The 21,036-nt window shown below is 46.2% G+C and overlaps 1 protein-coding gene across 1 annotated transcript; it reads left to right on the top strand.

Moving 5' to 3' along the window:
* Positions 1 to 6,392: 6,392 nt before the first annotated feature.
* Positions 6,393 to 13,769, top strand: LOC121450161 (leukocyte immunoglobulin-like receptor subfamily B member 3). The gene is made up of 15 exons (XM_041654959.1): positions 6,393 to 6,449; positions 6,612 to 6,647; positions 6,819 to 7,103; positions 7,207 to 7,512; positions 8,668 to 8,952; positions 9,078 to 9,383; positions 9,611 to 9,907; positions 10,152 to 10,454; positions 10,753 to 10,800; positions 11,606 to 11,722; positions 12,036 to 12,111; positions 12,190 to 12,227; positions 12,444 to 12,496; positions 13,244 to 13,402; positions 13,516 to 13,769. Exons 1-15 carry the CDS (start codon positions 6,416 to 6,418, stop codon positions 13,693 to 13,695), a joined length of 2,523 nt encoding a protein of 840 aa, XP_041510893.1. The 5' UTR covers positions 6,393 to 6,415; the 3' UTR covers positions 13,696 to 13,769.
* The last annotated feature ends 7,267 nt before the right edge of the window (positions 13,770 to 21,036 follow it).

Genomic DNA, 21,036 nt, shown 5'->3' with positions numbered 1-21,036 from the left:
CCCACACCCCCCCCACCGTCTCCCACCCTGCTTGAGAGAAGGCAGAGAACCCTGCCCTATGGGAAGTCCAAGGCCCTCCCCCCTACATCCATGCCTAGGGAGCTGTGCATCCATATAGACTAGGGTCCCAAAGCCAGTACATGCCGTAAAAACAAGACCCAGTGCCTTTATCAATGGCTTCTCAGTCAGCCCCCATTGTCAGTCACAATCAGAGAGCCCGGTTTGATCACATGCTCATTCAGAACAGGTCCAGCTGGATTTGTGAGCTCCCATTAGAATAGACACACTCCCTCAGATGGACCAACCCCTCGCGATCCTGACTTCTTTGCTCGTCTTCTTCCTCCTTCTGCCTTTCAACTGGACTTTAGGAGCTCAATCCGTTGCTCTGATGAGGGTCTCTTTCTCTATCTCTATCCGTCACCGGACGAAGACTCTAGGGTGACATTCGAGGTAATCATCAGCGTGATAGTGGGGCAAGGACAGTTCAGGTACCCTCTCCTCTGCTGTCCAAGGACCTAGCTGGGGACATCCCTGTGGACACCTGGGATCCCCTCTAGAGCCAAGTCTCTTGCCAACTCTAAAATGGATCCCTTAATGTAGGTATTTTCTTCCCTGCTCCTATATCCACCCTTCCTCCATCTCCACCCTCCCACTCCCCCAAGCTGTTGCCAGTCCTTCCCTTCTCCCTTCCCTCTCCCCCTCTCCCCTTTCCCCCAACCTCACCCTCACTCCTGCCACCACCCAAAATCCCTTGGACTGGAAGTTGTCTGTAGAACTTAGCATTTGATTATTATGAACAATTGATGATTTGATTAAAAAAAAATTCACAAAACTGTTTGAAGGGGAAATGGAGTGTAGAAGTTAGTTTCATGACTGGAAAATAAATTCACCATTTTCATTCATCAGTTGACACCTTACTCCACTGGCATGCACTTCCTCCGCTAGTATCTTCACCATGGGGCTTCTCAGAATCCAAAGGGTCATTATCCCTCTAATTCTCATGACTAAAAATGCCATCAGACATTGATCATTGATTGTCTTTGTTCCTTTTAAATGCACTCCACTGTAAGGTATTACCATCTTTGGAGTTTATCTTTAATTACAAAAATTAGTAATAGAAAACTCTGATACAAAAGCCTCCTTCATGAAATTTCACCTTCACATGACACACCAATGACATAAAGATAACCTCAATGTTTCATTGTGAGACCCAGGAGTCAGAAAAGCTCAACTGCTACAGGAAAGAAGCTCAACCTTCACGGAACCTCCATGGAAACATGCATGTGTGTAGATACTTTTCCATAGCCCCAAGGAACAGAACCAACATGACTCATGCCTGCCTCATTATAATTAAATCCAAGAGAATGAGCATGGAATCATTGCTGGGGATGGACAGTCCCATGCCTAATTTCAGCTGGTGTGGTGCCTGATCTCTGACCCATGAAATGCATATATTATAGGGGATTAATAAATGTCACAGGTGCCTTACCAATTGCAGAGAAAAGCACTGTGTGCTTGCGAAATTTATAACATTGTAGTAATATATTAAGGGCACATTGCATCTTCTGTTTTCTTAGAAGCCTAATGAAGTTATTTGTCTCAGTTTCCAAATGGAACTCAAAGCCCACAATCAGGAGGAGGACTTACTCAATGCCAGACAGCTGAAACTTAGGAAAATCAGTGCTGTTGGCATGGCTTCAAACCAATTCAGCTGTGACTTCTCCTTAAAATATTTGCTGTTGCCCAATAAAAAAAAATTTGCTAAGAATATTCATTATTTGACTCTCTCCCATTAAACAAGAGACCTTCAGAGAGAGCTTGCAATGAGGCATCAATATGTCAAAGTCAAAATTAGAAAATTGTCAAGAAAATACAAAGGCCAGCTGTGATGAGTTTCTTGGTTAACAATTTGACTGTGTCTGGAATCAACTAAGAAAAAAGCAGATGAACACCTCTAAAAAGAACATTTTTATCAGAATTTAAATATTAATTTAATTAATATTATGTATACTGGTGGTTTGTCTCAGTGTATGTCTGTCCTGGTGCCTGTGCAGGTTACACGTGGTCATCCGGTCACTCAGACTGTTGTTATGGATGGTGTGATGCATCAAGTGGTTGCTGGAGGCTGAAACAATATCCTCTGGAAGAGCATGTTGTGTGTATGTGCACATGCATGTGTGGAAGGGTGTGGATGTGTGTGCTTCATTCAGAGACTAAATATTGGGAAACGTGCTCCCTTGAACTGAAAAATAATTTGATCAAAAGTCAATAATCAAGATCTGAACCTACTTGGTAAAGGATAGAAAATAACTCATTTACCAAAATATCAAAACACTAGATACAGTGTGAATGTACAGTGGGTCAAACAAGCATAGAGCCTGCACTTAAGATCCAGTCACTCAGATTCCACCCAATACTGAGGTAGATTCAAGACAGAGACTCTTTTACATTTCATTAGAGCTGATTGTAAAAAGTAACAGGCATTGTCCTCAGCTGGAAAACTCTGATGGACACCCAGGTTTAAAGGACTGACCCAGCAGAGTCTATCTGACTATGTGGTCAGCCACTGTGGTGCATGTGGAATGCCATGGAAGGGGGCATGGGAAAAGGTTGATAAAGACATTATCATGACACTACATCCTGGGGAGTTCATATCCACCAGCAAATGTGATGTCTCTGCTGGACCTCTACATCTAACACATCTGTGTCAGAGAGGACACACAAAAGATGCCATATGTGGCTGTCAGGCATCTGAGGCAAGTTCATCACATGGAGTTCATCTCATCAGGCCAAGAGCTCTTGTGTCATTTCACCTAGGTCCATAGAGGAAAAAAGGTCACTGCGGGAAGAATTTTGGCTTTTGCAGAGGGAAGAGAGCCAGCTTCTCGTGAATTGATTTATCTTTGCTTGCTTCACGACAGACTTTTATATTATTATACCTTAGCAAGTAAATTTCCGTATACCTAAACCTCTGATCTGAAGCTTCCCTAAAGAGACAAATGCCACAGACAAATGTCACAGGACCACTTGGTTTTCTTAGTTCTCCTACAACCAAATATTGCTTAGGTTTGAAACTTACAGGAAGAACTCAGATGAGCTTTACATATGCCAAACAGAAGGTAGAGAACAAACTTATTGCAAAGACAGATGCTAAACTCCAGCACACAAGCCAGCTGCCATGCTCTGCAGGAACACCGCACACAACCAGCAGAGGGCAGCACCTCTTCTCACTGACAATGACGCCTGTGGGACGGACAGGTGAATGAGCTCACAACACTCAGTGCAACTCTGACCGGTCCAAATGGCATGGCCCATCACTTATTCTCAGGTCAGGAGAAACAGGTGCCCATGAAATCAATACGAGAGAGACACTCTAGCCATGTGACACACTTGGCATGACAACTCATACGGGTGCAAAAGACGTAGGGGCTGAGATAGAAATATCCCCGTAGAAATGGATATGATGAAATACTTGGGACATTTCCCCAGGGTGGGAGCCTTATACTAAATATAATTGTATTATTTCTTTGAAGAAAATTATATGTATAAAATACATTTGATCATGTTCACCACATACTCTAGGAAACTTTTTCTTTCCTTTTCGGTGCCTGATATAACCCAGACTGACAAAAAAACACTGCAAAATAAGGATTTCCTTTAAGTCTTGATACTCTTAACTCTAGCTCCTAATCCCTAATGTCAAAGACATGAGCCACAGCATCAGATGTATGTATTACTGGGGATCAAACACAGATATCTAAAAATGTCACACAAAAACTCTACCAACTGAGCATAGTCCTGATTTACAGGACATGTATAGACAGGATTGCAAGATAGAAGTTCTTCCTATTGACATTGATACAAAGGAAACTAAGGGTGTCTGCTGGACTCAGCAACAAAAAGGGGAAATACTCAATGACCTCTCTCTCATCATCCATGTGACAAACAGGACATGCGTGTGCCATGGATACATCATTTGAAGTGATGTTAGGTCAGAGAATATTCTGCTTGGGACACATTCCTACCATGGGATCATTACTAAAGAGGAGGTTGAAAATTTGTAAGACTCAGAGGTGGTGGATGACTACAAGATTCTCTGTTCTGAAACTGCAACACAGTTGCACATCTGAGCTCACAGTGGTTGTGATTACATCTATACATCCCTATGAGCTGAGAGAATGGCACAAAATCTCACACATAGATCAAGAGCAATTGGCATCTGAGATATACTGGAGAGGAAGGGTCAGGTTTCTTTAATGGTTGGCCCCTGGTACCATGCCCAAGAATATGAGAAGCACAAATTGAGCTACATGATAGGAAGAGAACAGAAAGTTGGGGTGTAAGAAAGGGCAGTGTATTTTCAACAACTAGCATGTCTCAGAAAAAATCAAAAAGAAGATCAGGTCAGAGAGAAGGGAAACCAGAAAGAGAAGGTGAGAAAGAAATGTTGAGGTACATGGTGGACTCCATCAAAACACAATACATAATGATATGACATTTTGAAACAATTGGGATGTTAAACCCATGGTCTGGTTGGTGGCCAACACCTTTAATACAAACAATTGAGACACAGGCAGGAAGATTTCTATGAGCTCCAGCCCAGCCTGGTCTACATAACCAGCTCCAGGACAGCCAGGGCTCCACAGAGAGAGCTTGTCTTAAAACAACAACAAAGATAAGTAAGCTCATAGTCATAAGAAAAGAATAGCAGATGAAAATATTGGAAGAACAGAAATTGAAAATTTCATTATAGAGTGGGTGTGACTCAGGGGTGGCTTAGGAGAAGAAGAATACTGAAGGCCCCGCCATTACACCTACCAACAAAAGTAAAAGGAAACGAAATGTATTTACTGGGCTCTCTCTCTTAATCTTGGTTGCCAAAAAAATACTAACATGTAGGTCTTTGGAAAACTCCTGAAAGGCAAGATCATCACCCTTGAAGTTGAGCCCAGAGACTCCACAGGGGATGTCAAGGCCAAGATCCAAAACAAGGAAGGCATCCCACCTGATTAGCAGCATCTGGTATTTGCTGCCCCCAAAGTGAGCATGGCTGCCCCCTGGTCAACGGCAAAGTACAGAACACTCCCACACTTACCCTGGTTCTTCCCCTGTGTGGTGAAGAAAGACGCTTAAAAGAAATCCCACACTAGCTCAGAACTGGAAATAATAGACAGTTATTTATTTAGGTGTAGACTCACAAATCAGAATTCTCTCCTGAATGAAGAACAGAAACCAAATCCCACAGCCAGAAAAAGAGGCCAGACACATGCTTTACATCAGCATAAATAGCATAAGAGGCCACACCCCCAGTGGACAGTTGACTCAAAGGCTATTGGCTGTATGATTTCCTACAGCAGTGTGGTGGCATCCAAGAGCCATCCCTTTGCCAGTTTATTCACAAGCACAACAGTGACAAAGCCATGCACTGCTGCCCACAAGTGCTGCCCACACCTGCAGTCCTGTGAAATTAACTGCCCCAGGAAGGGTGGCCACACCAGCAACCTGCATCCCAAGAAAGTCAAACAATGCTGAGAATTTGTTCTGTTTAAGATCCCCAGAAACAGTGAATACTTTTTTCTTTACCTGAAGAGGAAGGACTAAGGAAAGTGATGATTATAAGACTGGACTAGACACATGGATCAGTGTATAAGTGCCTGCCATCACCTTCAGCCCTGACTCTGATCCACATTGCTCAATGAGAAAACTGCCTTCTGGAGTTGTCCTCCGACCTCCATGCAGGAGCTGTGACACATGTGAGTGTCACACATAAAGAAGAAATAAGTGCAATATATTATTATCACATACATGCAATTTAAAGACGTAACTGTAAATAAATAAATAAATAAATAAGTGTAATTAAAAGTTGGAATGGAAAGTACACATATCCAAAAACAACAAACAGCCAGAGAAAGCAGTCCACATTTGGAACTCATCTCTCAAGACTATGAGGAAAGGAGTATAAATTTCATTCCAGGCAGATGTACACAGCAAGACCCTTCAGAAGCCTTCAACATTTTGAATATAAAAAGTATTTCACATAAAAATGTGAAAAGAAATAAAACAAACACACATTTAAATTTGTATTTTTAGGTGTAATATTCATACATGTCTGCTACATGGTAAGAAATCTGGTCCTGACAAAGATGAGGACAGATGAGACAGACACGATGGGGTTATGGAAATGTCATCCATCAAATATTGACTGAAGAATCTACTGCCTGACCTAGGCACAGTATTGGGGAAGTCAGGGCTGGTGCCTGAGGAGGGCAGTTCCCCTTCCTGTGGGGCTGCTCCAGTACAACCCTGTCATGGGGAGTTCCTGCCTCCAGAGGCCACACCCTATGTCTCCTGTCCCTGCAGTCAGTCTCTGTTGTTCTGCCCAGGAGAACAGTTGCAGCCTACAGGAGGAGATGCCATGACCTTCACCTTTACAGCCCTGCTCTGTGTGGGTGAGATGTGGAGATGGGGAGGGGATACCATTGGCTAGAAATGATGCTGCCCCACCGCTCAGCACTGGCCCATCAGGAAAGCCCTGGGTCTCAGGGGGTTCTGAAAAGGGAGGACCTGCTCAAGCCTCAGGGACAAACCTCTCACAGGAAACTCTCTTCCAGGACTGACTCTGGGCCTTGAGACCCGAGTGCTGACAGGTGAGTGAGAGTCTGCAGATGTCCTGACCTGCAATTCTCATCATCCCCAGGAGCCCTGCCTGGGCAGTGAGGATGGAAACAACACACGTGCACTGGGGGTGATGAGGGCTTGGGAATGGGGTTGCAATCTTAGGATGGCTGTCCTGAGTCCTAGCTGCTCTTTTCTTGCAGGGACCCTTCCTAAGCCTGTCCTCAGGGCACAGCCACACTCTGTGGTCTCCAAGCAGAATAAGGTGACCTTCCTGTGTGAGGGAGCCATAGGAGCCAAAGAGTATAGATTGCACAAAGAGGACTACCTAAATCCATGGCAGAGAGAGATTTCACAGAACCCTAAGAACAAGAATGAATTCTCAATCTCAAAATTAGATCGCCACCACGCAGGGCAATATCGCTGTCAATATTGGACCCTTAATCAATGGTCAGAGTACAGTGACCCCCTGGAGCTGGTGGTGACAGGTGAGAGGACACAGTCCCTTCAGTAAGTATGTCCACCCCCTCACAACCGGGGAACATAATGAGACTATCGAGGACATTTAACTGATTCCTTCTTCTCTCCTAGGATTCTACAGCAAACCCAGGCTGTCAGCCCAGCCCAGCCCTGTGGTGACTGAAGGAGGGACTGTCACCCTCCAGTGTGATTCATGGCAGGCACATCACTGCTTCATTCTGACTAAGGAAGGACCACAGCAGCTGTCCCGAAAACTGGACTCACGGTGTAACACCTATACTGGTCTGGTCCAGGCCCAGTTCTCTGTGGGCCCTGTGACCTCCAGGCAAAGGTGGACATTCAGATGCTACAGCTTTAACAACTACAGCCCTCAGGTGTGGTCAGAACCTAGTGACCCCCTGGAGCTCCTGGTCCCAGGTAAGGAAGCCTAGCCTTTCCCTAAGATGATGCTGAAATGATATAGGTGCTAAGAGAGGCCTTGGTGTGTGGTGTGTGTGAGCAGCCAGGGCTCCTGAGTCTATTTACACAGAGCATGGATGACAGTGGTCACAAGATACAGAATCCAAGGCAGACAGTGACAGCAAAGCCCAGGAGATCCAGGACAGATGAATCTTCATGGAGCCTTGTGTTACTCTGGATCATCTCAGGAACCATCATCCAAGCCGGGCTGTGGCGGCGCACACCTTTAATCCCAGCACTCAGGCGGATCTCTGTGAGTTCGAGGCCAGCCTGGTCTACAAAAGCTAGTTTCAGGACAGGCTCCAAAACAACAGAGAAACCCTGTCTCGAATAACCAAAAAAAAAAAAAAAAAAAAAAAAAAAAAAAAAAAAAAAAAAAAAAAGAACCATCATTCACAAGAGCACAGTAAACCCAGAAGAGAGGGAGGAGCCAGAGCTTCAGGACACCAGGAGAACAGGGTCCACAGAATCAACTAAGCAGGGATCATGAGGGTTCACAGAGACTGAAGCAGCAACCACAGAGCCTGCTTGGGTCTGCCTTAGGCCCTCTGCACATATACTGTGGTTGTTTAGCTTGGGTTTTTGTTGTTGTTTGTTTGCTTGCATGTTTGTTGGTTTGTTTTGGAGTTTCACTGTGTAGCTCTGGCTGTCCTGGACCTCACATTGTAGTCCAGGCTAGGCTTGAACTCACAGAGTTCCACCTGCATCCACCTCCTGGTGCTGAGGATTAAAGGAATGTACCTTCACTAACTGACTAGCTTGGGGATTTAGTTAGACTGATAACAATGAGAGTGAGAAAGTCTCTGACTCTTTTACGTACACGTGGGATCTTTTTCCTCCTAATGGGTTCTGTTGTCCACCTCCACATGATGGTGTGTGACTAGTCTTATTGCATGCTGTTAGCCCATGTTGCATTAATATCACTGGGAAGGCTGCACTTTTCTGAAGGGAAATGGAGCAGTGGATCTGGGGAGAGAGGAGGTGAGGAAGCTGCTGTTGGGGTATATTGTATGACAGAAGAATAAATTAACAAGAAAAGAAGTGCCATCCAAAGTGACTTTCTCTTTGCCACTGTCAGATAGACTTTTCCCCTTCTCTCCTTCTTCCTTGCAGGGACCCTCCATAAACCCACCATCAAGGCTGAGCCAGGATCTGTGATCACCTTCAGAAGTCCCATGAACATCTGGTGTCAGGGGACCCTGGAGGCAGAAATCTATGTTCTGCATAAAGAGGGAAGCCAAAAACCCTGGGGTACAAAGACCCCAGAGAAGCCGGAGAACAAGGCCAAGTTCTCCATCCCTTTTGTGACAGACCAACATGGGGGACAATATCGCTGTTACTACTACAGCTCGGCTGGCTGGTCAGAGCGCAGTGACACCCTGGAACTGGTGGTGACAGGTGAGGGGACAGTCAGGGTCTCAGCCCCAGGCTCTACTTTTAGCTGTATTCCCCTCCCTCAGCCTAGCCCTGAAGAACGTTGCGGCTGTGTGAGCTCATGTAACAGTCTGTGCCTTTTGTCCTAGGAATCCACAACAGTAAACCCCGCCTGACAGCCCTGCCCAGCCCTGTGGTGACCTCAGGACGAAACATGACTCTCCAGTGTATCTCAAGGGAGGGATATGACAAGTTTATTCTTACCAAGGAAGATCAGAAGTTCCTCAACTCCGTGGACTCACAGTATATACACAGTACTAGGCAGTACCAAGCCTTGTTCTCTATAGATCATGTAACACCAGATCACAAAGGGACATTCAGATGTTATGGTTACAACAAGCAGACCCCACAGCTGTGGTCAGTACCCAGTGACCCCCTGGAAATACACATCTCTGGTGAGTCACTCCCATCATTGACCAATCATATCTGATACCCGATGCCTTTTGCCTTGGAAGTGTCTTACTGGGTAGTTGCAGATAAAGGGTGAAAAAGGAAGAGTCTGGTTCCTGAGCCAGAGACCCACACTTGGGTAGAAGCAGTGATGTGTGCAGGGCAGGGTGGGAGAGGATAAGTGCTTGGTAAAAGCCACCTCCTCCATCACTAGCCTGTCACCTTTTTCTAGGTCTGTCTAAGAAGCCCTCCCTGCTGACTCACCAAGGCCATATCCTGGATCCTGGAAAGAGCCTCACCCTGCAGTGTTGCTCTGACATCAAATATGACAGATTTGCTCTATACAAATTGGGGAGAGATGACTTCATCCAGCAAGATGGCCAGTGGACTCAGTCCGGTCTCTCCTTGGCCAACTTCACACTGGGCTCTGTGAGCAGCTCTACTGGAGGCCGGTACAGATGCTATGGTGCTCACAACCTCTCCTCTGCCTGGTCAGCCTCCAGTGACCCCCTGAACATCCTGATCTCAGGTGAGGAACTAAATAGATTCCCCCTGGGTACCTAACCTCTACGAGGGCTCTCTTTGGGGAATTAAGGAGGGGATGGCTGGGATGAGGGACAGGGATCTTATTTAGCAATAGATGCAGAGACAGGGGAGCAGGAGATGGACTCAGGCAAAAAAAGTAACAGAGTCCTAGATGTTCACGGAAGATTCGGGTGTTGTGTCAGCTCAGAACATTGAAGGCAGCCTCTCATCATCTCTCTCTTCTTTAGGACAGTTTCAAGTCATTCCTTCCCTCTCTGTGAATCCTAACTCCATGCTACACTCTGGAGACAACGTGACCCTGTTGTGTAAGACAGCAGACACAGTGGACACTTTCATTCTGTCCAAGGAGGGAGCAACACACCAACCCCAGAGACTAAAACCAAAGTTCCAGTTTCGGGAGTTCCAGGCAGAATTCACCATGAGTGCTGTGACCTCTGACCTCTCGGGCACCTACAGGTGCTATGGTTCTGCAGGCTCATCTCTCTACCTGTTGTCATATGCCAGTGCCCCTGTGGAGCTCACTGTCTCAGGTGAAGTGACCCTGAACTGTCGCTGTAATTCATAATCCAAACCTGAGGAGAGTCCTTAACTTTGAGGGGACTAAGGGGACAATAGGAAAGGTTAGCCAGAAGGCAGTTTCCTTGCCAGGGACGTGGATACCAGCTGGGGTCCCTCAGGAAATGTTCACTCCACCCTCTGTTGCAAATAGATTTGGGGTAGACAACATGAGGATCTTGAGGAGGCTGCAGGGCAGATGTAGAAGAGTAAGCAGAAGCAAGTCCCTAGGTTAGCATCTATTCCTTACCCTCAGATTGTTCTGTTTCCTAGGACCCACTGAAGCCTCTAACCCACCATCCTCAAGGCCTATGCCAGCTGGTGAGTATCAGGCACCTCAGTGCAGGGAGTATGTCCATCTCCAAAGCCCTTATTTCTCTGTCATTTCAGTTTGGGAGGAAGGGAGGCAAGAAGAGATTCCAACAGACCCCAGAAGCCCAGGACTTAGAGGTTGGGGTATAGAAGGTGGCATCCAGAGAGACATGTTCTGGTTCATGGAGGATGGGTGAGGTGGGTGAGATGGACGTTGCCTGCCCATCCTACCTCTAAGACCCTAAGAACAAGTCTCTCACCTGCATGGATGGAGGCAGGCCCCAGAGGGTTAATAAGGACTCTATTGGAAGGTGGGTCCTGATGGGCAACAACTGGTTATGGGCTTGGTAAATCTACTTCTGGAGATGCTGGCTTGAACAAGCCCTTCCTGGTCTGAACTGGCTGCTGTTTCTCAGGAGGCCACATATCTAAGTTTCTGTCTGACCTCGGCTGGCACCTCTACTGTGAGAGAGGAGGGCCCCAGAACTTGGTTCAGCAGTGGGTCTGCCCCACAGTGGTGGTGCCATGTGCAAGGGTGGGGCCCAGAGCCATGGCAGGGCATTTAGGATGAAACTCAGCTTAGGTAGAGAGAAAAGAGCTGGAAGTCAGAGTCCCTGGGTTCAAATCCCAGCTCTGCCATTTACAGTCATGATCTGAGGCAGGTGAACTGTCTGGGTAGGAAAACAGACAATTCCTTGCTGCACGATTGTGAGGAAGGGAGATGATGAGTGCAAAGGTCCAATAGGACCTGCCACACAGTAGGTGCTCAGATAAGCATCAGCAGTCCCCACTCACCATGTCACTTGTGCCTCAGGACTGGAAAGTTACTTGCAGGCTCTGATTGGAGTTTCTGTGGCCTTCCTCCTGTTCCTCTTTATCCTTGTCTTCCTTCTTCTCCGACGAAAACATCATGGCAAATTCAGGAAGAAGGGTGAGTATGGTCTCAGTGACCTGGGTCTCCTGTGGTGATAAGTTCCCCTGTGAACATCCAAGCAGGGGGTCAGGACACCAACCCCAGGGAAACCTCAAACTGGGACTGGGTAGTTTAGAAACACTTGCAGATCTCAGATCGGAAAGAACATGATCTCAGAACCTGTGCAACGTCAGGCATTCTGTGAGCTTTACCATGTCCTGTTACATTGGCTCACTCACCCATGTTGTAAAGGTCCCTTCCTTCCTTCCCTGTATGTGCCTGGGGGAGAGGCTTCCTCCTCTCCTAGATGAGACTCTGCTCTCTCTTGCAGCCCAGGAAGAGACAGAATTGCAGCTACCTGCAGGAACTGCAGCGCCAACAACCAGAGACAGGGGCTCCCAGAAGAGGTAACTCATAGCCAGAGACCTAGAGCCCCACCTCCTAGACAGACCTCACTGCCAACTGACATCCCCTTGTCTTTCTAGATCCAACCCAGCTGCTGCCACCCAGGAAGAAAGCCTTTGTGAGAGAAAGAGGGTCCCAGGGAGGGAGATGTCTGAGGTCTCAGCACTGCAGGGGTGGTGGACAAGCTCTGGGGTCTTTTCTGTTTGTGTCTGAACTTCACATTATAGACCCAGGTGTATCTAAGCCCTGGTTTAATGTCCCACCTGGGCAAGGCAGAAAGCTAGGGGTTCCTAGACTCTGGTCAGGAGACATTCTGTTTTTTCTGCCATGACAGATGCTTCAGTGGAGGACATGAAAACTAAGGATGGTGTTGAGCTGGACAGTTCGGTGAGGTCCCGGACTCCATCTGTGTGCTAAGAACTTAGGGCCCAGTTTAGTCCAGGGGGCCATCTTTGTTCCCCCTCTCTTGGCCCTCAACATCCACAGCTGACTACTCTCTTCTGCAAGCACCTGCCTCCTGTGTGCTGACCTCACTCTTTCCTGGTTTTCCCAGAATCATGTGTCTCTTCACGCCTGTCTGCCTTCTGTCTCCTTGGCATCTGTCTGGTTGTCTTCTGAGGGGACATCCCAGAGAGAAAGGCCCAAAGAAACATCTAACAACTGCAGGCAGGAACCAAAGGAGCTGGGGCAGAAACATGTGGGGGTTTTGTTTTGTGTTTGTGGGTGCTTTACAAACATGAATGTCTCTGCATCACATGCCTGCATGGTGCTCCCAGAGGCCAGAAGAGAGTGTCAGAGACCCTGGAACTAGAGTTACAGATGAACGTAGGTCGCCATGTGGGTTCTGGGAACCAAACCTGGATCCTCTGTAACATAGTCAGTGCTTTTAACCACGGAGACATCTATTGCCCCCAAAAACATGTTTTCAGGAAGATGGACTGCGTGGGTACAGCCAAGACAGCAAGGGTTAGAGCGTCAGGATGCCAGAACTATAGGAAGGAAGCCCTGGAATATTCCATCAGGGATGCTATCATCTGAACAGGTCACTCTGGCCATGTTGTGGAAAACTGGCCAGAGGAGAGCCCTAGGGGAACAAGGTGACACTATCTGTACCTCACTACTTCCCTGCTACAGAGACCACCTGAGGAAGACCCCCTGGGAGAGACATATGCCGAGGTGAAACCCTCCAGGCACAGGAGGGCAGAAGCTGTCCTACCTTCTGTCCTGTCAGGAGAAGTCCTGGAAAGAAAAGATGGAAACAAAACAGAAGAGGGCAGAGAGATGGACACTCAGGTTGGTCCTGTCCTCCCCAGGCCTTCAGCATCCCCTAAGCCTTCAGCATCCCTCAGGCCTTCAGCATCCCCCAAGGGAACCATATACCCTCCTCTCATTCTCTCCTGCTCCAGGCTGCTGATTCAGAGGAGCCCCAAGATGTGGTCTATGCCCAGCTGTGTAGCAGGTCGCTCAGACAGGGGACAGCTGTACCTCCCCGCTCCCAGGCAGGGGAAGCCACAGAGGAGCCCAGTGTATATGCTGCCCTGGCAGTCACTCGGCCAGGTTCTGTTCCCGACAACAAGGAGCAATGACTTGCCTGCCAAGAGTCCTAACAGAGACCTCCAGAAATTCTGGGAACCCTTGCAAATCTGGCTGTACTATAACTAACATCATACATTCTAGAAATAAAATAGATTTCTTAATAATCAAGTGAAATGAGAAATGAAATAGAACAGAAGGGTTTACACTGAGTACTAATTTTAATGACATTTCTTATCAAAGCTGTGCTACAGGCATGACTACAGATCCATAATCCCAACCTCTGGGAGGCTGAGGCAGGAGATTGCCTTTTTTTGTCATCATCTTGGAATACCTAGTGAATTTCATGCCAGCCTGGGCTACATAGAGATGTTCAAACAACATTAACCACCAAAGGCCAGAGTGGAGGTACACACCTGAAATCTTGGCACTTTGGAGGTGTGAAGAGGAGGTTAAAAAGTCAAGACTAGGGCTGGAGAGATGGCTCAGCGGTTAAGAGCACTGCCTGCTCTTCCAAGGGTCCTGAGTTCAATTCCCAGCAACCATATGGTGGTTCACAACCATCTGTAAGGTCTGGTGCCCTCTTCTGGCCTGCAGGCATACACACAGATGGAATATTGTATACATAACAAATAAATAAATAAATTAAAAAAAAAAAGTCAAGACCATCTTCACCTACGTAGTATAGGAGTTAGTGGCCAGCTAACTGGAACATGGGTGACACTGTTTTAAAATAAATATAAATAGGCCAGGCGTGGTGGTGCATGCCTTCAATCTCAGCACTGAGGAGGTAGAAACAGGCAGGTTCTTTGAGTACAAGTTCAACTGGTCTATAGTGAGTCTTATGTAGCCAGGGCAACATACAGGAACCTTGTCTCAAAGAATAAACAATAAAATAGGGCCAGTGAGATGGCTGAGCAGTAAACATACTTTCTCAAGACTGATATTCTAAATACAAACAGCAGGAATAGGGAAGAAAGAAAACTAATTCTCACGAATTGTTCTCTGACCTCCACTTAAGTCTTTAGTGTCCTCCCTGTTAAGTATTTTTCCTAGCCAACAAACCTCTCCACCGACACAAATAATCCCAATCAGACCAAATTAAAAAATGCCCAGGATTAATGGATGGCAATACTCCCGGGTAGCCCTGGGAAAACATGGAGAAGGGAAGAGAGAGAAGTGGAGACCACAGGAACTGGGAGACCACGTGTTCATTCTCTGGGGGGGGGGGGCAGGGAGCAGTTTAAATAGCCTGTGGGAGTGGTCTTGACCTCCCTGGGGAGGGGTTACCCTTTGGCAGGCTTTCTTGACCCTCCTTGGGGAGGGGTCACCGTTTGGTGGACTTTCTTGACCCTCCTTGGGGAGGGTCACTGTTTGGTGGGATTTCTTGGCGGTGGAGTTTGGACTGAGGCAACTCACAGGGGAGGGAACTTATGCCAGGAGCTGAGGTGAAGCCCCCAGCTAAATACTCCCCACACCCAAGAAGTAAATAAAACAATTTTGAAAATAAACTAACGATCACAAATGAAAGCTGGGTGTGGTGTGGTAGGCCTGTTATCCCAACAGGGTTGCCTCAAACATGCTATCCTTCTGTTTCCGTTCCTGGCATGTACAACCATACATTCATTTTATTTTTTAAAGGTTTATTTGTTTTATTTATGCGTACTTATATGCATCTATGTGCTCTTATGCCATGTGTGTATGCGCATAGAGCCGGAGTTATAGGCGTTTGTGAGCCGCATGCTGTGGGTGCTGGGAGTGAACTCAGGTCCACAGCAAGAGCAGTGCATGCCCTTAACCACAGAGCCATCTTTCCAGCCTCCCTACCTTTGTTAAAATGTATGAACAGCAGAACACTATGAACAGTTTCATACCAACATATTAGGAGCTGTACATGAAATGGACAGATCCCTTGATGTCAATGAAAGAAAGTTATTTTATTGCTTACAAAGTCTGGGGGAGGGGAGACTGTGTGCAGTATGTAGAACAAATGAAAAAATGTCATTTAAAAAATGACTAACAAAACTAAATACAAAATCTGAGCGACTTCCCACACATTGAGCACACTGTCACTAGAAAAGTTCCCCTTTGGAAATTCTTTCTGGAAGTTGGTGATTTTTTCCAAATGTCTGTGCATTTGAAATAAAGACATTATGAAACTAGAGAAAGAGGAAATATAAACGAATGTCGTTTACCAAGCCAGAAATTATTTACAAAACCTGACATAGGAAACCTGATTAAGAAAACCTAGGAAAAAAGTTTTTTCACATCACCCTACATGTGATCCCTTAAAAAAATTAATGAACCAGCCACCAGGGAGCCTTCTCAGGACTGACCTAGATCCCCTGCATATATATTACAGTTGTGTAACTTGATCTTCTTGTGGGAGCAGGGGCTGACTCTGACTCTCTTGCCTGCTTTGGGACCCCATTCCTCCTACTGGTTGCCTCATTCAGTCTTTAGAAGAGGAGGTGCCTAGACTCACTCAAAGACCAAGACTGGCTGATATCCAAGGGAGGTCCTCCGTTTTCTGAATAGAAACAAAGGAGGACTGGATGGGTGGGGCTCCGGGTTGCGGGTGATGAATTGGAAGAGGAGAAGGGAGATGATTGGGATGTGAAAAACAAGAAAGAAACAAAATTATGGTTCAGCAAAAAAAAAAAAAAAAAAAAAAAAAAAATTAAGCGCATCACAACCACACTGATGTTTTTTTTTCTTTTCTTTCTTCCTTTTTTAATACTGGTTTTTGTTTGTTTTAAAGACAGTGAGTAGCTTAAAATTTAAAACTTGCTGGGCATGATGGCACAGTCCTGACATCACAGCTACTTCGGAGGCTGACACAGGAGGATATAAAACATAAAATCCACTTTAGCTGCAGAGTGAGTTCAAGGCCATTCTGGACAAATTAGCAAGATCCAGTCTCAAAATAAAGGTTAAAAGGCTGGGATATAGCACTTGCCCAGTGTTCAGAACTCAATGACTTACCCTGGAAGGTTCATTTCCTGATTCTGTTATCCCCTTTCTTTTCCTTGTTTAATGTACATCAGACATGGTATAACCCAGCAGACTTCAAACTTGTTATTTAATTGCTGCTGAACTTGAAACTTCTGATCATCCTACTCCATCCTCCTAAAAACCCAACTCACAGGCTTGGGCCGCCTTGCCCAGCTCTGGGTCCTTTTCTGGCCAGCCGTCTGTTGTTCTGTGCCTGTTTTGTGCCAATGACAATGCTGGTTGTGTTGCTGTGGTTCTAGATTTATAATCTGAAGTTGGGTGATGATACCACCACCATCGCTGCTTAGAATGTTTCCATCTTGGAGGTATTTCATTTTTTCATATATATCTTAGGTTATGACTCTGTCTTTTGAGTTTTGTGTAGCTGGCTGTCCTCAGTCACTGGCCTTCAGAATATTGGGAGAAGCAATCATCATCATATGCACTTTAGGATTTTCTAGTTCTGTGAAGGAAGTCACTGGGGGACATTCACGGGGATTGTGCCGAGTCTCTACATCGCTTTGGTTCACATAGCCATTTTCACACTGCTGACTCATGAACAGAGAAAACCTTTCCATCTTCTGTTGTCTTCAATCTCATGTGTTGTGTATGTGGAGTCACAGGGTCTCCACTTTTGGAGGGAATGGGCAGGGAACCCAGAGCCATAAATTTGGGTAGGCACTGGGATTTGATAACTTTACACAAATCCTGCAAACACACAGCTTTTTTTTTTTTGATCTTTTTTTTTTAAAATTTTTTATTGAGAAAAAGAAAAAAAACGTTTCTGCCTCCTCCCAGCCTCCCATTTCCCTCCCCCTCCTCCCACCCTTCTCTCCCTTCCCCCACACCTCTCCCCCTCCCTCTCCAGTCCAAAGAGCTGTCAGGGTTCCCTGCCCTGTGGAAAGTCCAAGGTCCTCCCCCCTCCGTCCATGTCTAGGAAGGTGAACATCCAAACTGGCTAGGCTCCCACAAAGCCAGAACATGAAGTAGGATCAAAACCCCGTGCCATTGTCCTTGGTTTCTCATCAGCCCTCATTGTTCGCCATGTTCAGAGAGTCCAGTTTTATCCCATGCTTTTTCGGTCACAGTCCAGCTGGCCTTGGTGAGCTCCCAATAGATCAGCCCCACTGTCTCAGTCGGTGGGTGCATCCCTCATGGTCCTGACTTCCTTGCTCATCTTCTCCCTCCTTCTGCTCCTCATTGGGACCTTGGGAGCTCAGTCTGGTGCTCCAGTGTGGGTCTCTGTCTCTATCTCCATTCATCACCAGATGAAGGTTCTATGGTGATATGCAAGATATTCATCAGTATGGCTATAGGATAGGGTCATTTCAGGCTCCCTATCCTCAGCTGCCCAAGAAACTAACTGGGGACATCGCCTTGGGTTCCTGGGAGCCACTCTAGGGTCAAGTCTCTTGCCAACCCTAAGGTGGCTCCCTTAACTAAGATTTGAAACACACAGCTTTTTTTTTTTTTTTTTGAAATTCTTTTTTTTTTAATTTATTTATTTATTAAGGATTTCTGCCTCGTCCCCGCAACCGCTTCCCATTTCCCTCCCCCTCCCCTGATCAAGTCCCCCTCCCTCATCTGCTAGAAGAGCAATCAGGGTTCCCTGACCTGTGGGAAGCCCAAGGACTGCCCACCTCTGTCCAGGTCTCGTAAGGTGACCATCCAAACTGCCTAGGCTCCCACAAAGCCAGTACGTGCAGTAGGATCAAAAACCCACTGCGATTGTTCTTGAATTCTCAGTATTCCTCATTGTCCGCTATGTTCAGCTAGTCCGGATTTATCCCATGCTTTTTCAGACCTAGGCCAGCTGGCCTTGGTGAGTTCCCGATAGAACATCCCCATTGTCTCAGTGTGTGGGTGCACCCCTCGTGGTCCTGAGTTCCTTGCTCGTGCTCCCTCTCCTTCTGCTCCTGATTTGGATCTTGAGATTTCTGTCCGGAGCTCCCATGTGGGTCTCTGTCTCTGTCTCCTTTCATCGCCTGATGAAGGTTAATATTCATGAGGATGCCTATGTGTTTGTCTTTGGATTCACCTTCTTATTTAGCTTCTCTAGGAACATGAATTATAAGCTCAATGTCCTTTATTTATGGCTAGAAACCAAATATGAGTGAGTACATCCCATGTGCCTCTTTTTGGGTCTGGCTTACCTCACTCAGGATAGTGTTTTCTATTTCCATCCATTTGTATGCAAAATTCAAGAAGTCCTTGTTTTTTACTGCTGAGTAATACTTTAATATGTATATATTCCATACTTTCTTCATCCATTCTTCCGTTGAAGGGCATCTAGGTTGTTTCCAAGTTCTGGCTATTACAAACAATCAACTTCCTTAGCGATCAGGGAAATGCAAATCAAGACAACTTTAAGATACCACCTTACACCTGTCAGAATGGCTAAAATAAAAAACTCCAATGATAGCCTTTGCTGGAGAGGTTGTGGAGAAAGGGGTACACTCACCCATTGCTGGTGGAAATGCAAACTTGTGCAACCATTCTGGAAAGCAGTGTTTCGGTTTCTCAGGAAATTCGGGATCAACCTACCCCTGGATCCAGCAATACCACTCTTGGGAATATACCCAAGAGAGGCCCTATCATACAACAAAAGTATATGCTCAACTATGTTCATGGCAGCATTGTAATAGCCAGAAACACACAGCTTTTAATGAGTACAGGGGGACCAAAACTCAGGTCCATGTGCTTGCACAGTCATGTTTTGCTGACTGGGCTACATTCTTAAAATAAGTCTTTCACCTCCTTGGTTAGATTTTTTGCAAGGCTTAATTAATTCATGAATTTTTAATTCCATACTGAGGCTATTTTGGACTAACAATGAACTGTTGTCCCTTCAACTCTAAGTGTACATTGGAATATCTTTCCAGTTCTCTGGGGAGGCTCCAGGGTGGGCTGGAGGCAGACTTCCAAATTACTATAGTGTGAAGTCTAAGGACAGAAGCCTGTTGAGAACTACGCACAAGTACTGCCCCCCACCGTTTACACCTAACCTACTATCCCATTCTCCCCGTGTAGGGGTAGTGAGAGGAGCCCCTAAGTGCTGAGAATGGGGACTGGACAGGCAATGTAGAGGGATGCATGCATTCTCATACTGCATGCTTCTGGTCTGCACAAGGGTCTTGGGGAACCTTCCTATTCTCTTGTCTAGTTGTAAGTTTCTATACCCTGCCCTGCAACAAGGGCTCAGAGATTGAGGGGTCTCAATGGCATAGTACAGCCTGCTCTCATACTAACCTTTGTATGAAATCAACTCCTTGGACAGATGTTAACAATCAGCCCCTACACCATGGCAGCTCCCACTGAACATCCTAGCACTTCAATGCACAGCAACAGGGGTGGTGCCTGGAGTGTTTTCTGTTGAAAGCACCAAAGCTTTTATTTCCTAACACTAAACTCTAACTACACCTATCAGTCATTTCAGACATCAGCCTTGCTCCCTGGCAGATGATCCACTACAGTACTAAAGTAGTCAAGGAAACAAAAGACCAATCTACAGAAAAATCCCAAGTCCTCAAGCTTAGCCCATCATAGAGTACTCTGCTACGTAGCAGTAAGATGACTAGTTTAGCTAAGGGATTAAGACCTAAACCCTAAGCAGAATCCTGAGATCCTGACACTGCGTGTGGCCACTGCCTCTCAGCTTTGAGATAAACCCCTTGCTGGCTGGAGGCCACTTAATGACCTTGTCAGCAGGAGCCTGCTTTTTGGAAGGTGAGGGCTCCCAGACAATCAACCGAAAATTATTTCCTGCTGAGCTTTTATACCAAGCGACCTAACCAATCATGGATGGCATTTTCATCAACTGTGATGTCTGGATAGGGGTCCGTTATTTGAAGCCTTTACAATGCTGTAAGATCTTTTCCTGCATTGAAGCCAGCCATTTAACTGACCTGAAATCCTCTTTCAAGGACCGAAACACATTACCAAATCAAGTGTCCTTACTGGACACTTTGCTTTTCAATTTCAAGCAGTTCTCACTTCCTCAGAGATGCAACCGCACCCTCTATTCTGACTCAAGCTTCCCAGAAGACAAAATAGAAAATGAGGAAGCCAGCCTCCCTCCTGACCATGAAAACACAAAACTTCAGCTGATAATTTCTTAAGCTGCCCCGGGGAAAAGGCTCACTGGCTTATTTCCTGCTAACCAAAACCGCATCTTGAGAAACAATCCACAAAACAGAAGCCACCTAGCTGCAAGTTCATACCAGTCAACCTCACTGAACATTCATTCGGCTGCAGATGGCTGGGTTGCCATTTTTCTTTCCACTGTTGCCCACTAAACAAGACCAATCACACAGAGCATCTGGTCAAACATGTTGCCTACATCTAACAGTGGCTTCTTCCCACTGCAGAAGCTGTGTTCAGAGCCAAGGCACACCATTAAA

The sequence above is a fragment of the Microtus oregoni genome, unplaced genomic scaffold, assembly GCF_018167655.1.
Source record: "Microtus oregoni isolate MIOR12 unplaced genomic scaffold, Mior012 000006F_ref0000085, whole genome shotgun sequence".
Lineage (NCBI taxonomy): Eukaryota > Metazoa > Chordata > Mammalia > Rodentia > Cricetidae > Microtus > Microtus oregoni.
This window is presented reverse-complemented; position numbering and strand designations above follow the sequence as displayed.

Coding starts and splice junctions, on each gene's coding strand:
- LOC121450161 (XM_041654959.1), top strand. CDS start 6,416: ATGACCTTCACCTTTACAGCCCTGCTCTGTGTGG. Junction 7,513..8,667: donor CCTGGAGCTCCTGGTCCCAG/GTAAGGAAGCCT, acceptor TCTTCCTTGCAG/GGACCCTCCATAAACCCACC. Junction 11,723..12,035: donor TGGCAAATTCAGGAAGAAGG/GTGAGTATGGTC, acceptor TCTCTCTTGCAG/CCCAGGAAGAGACAGAATTG.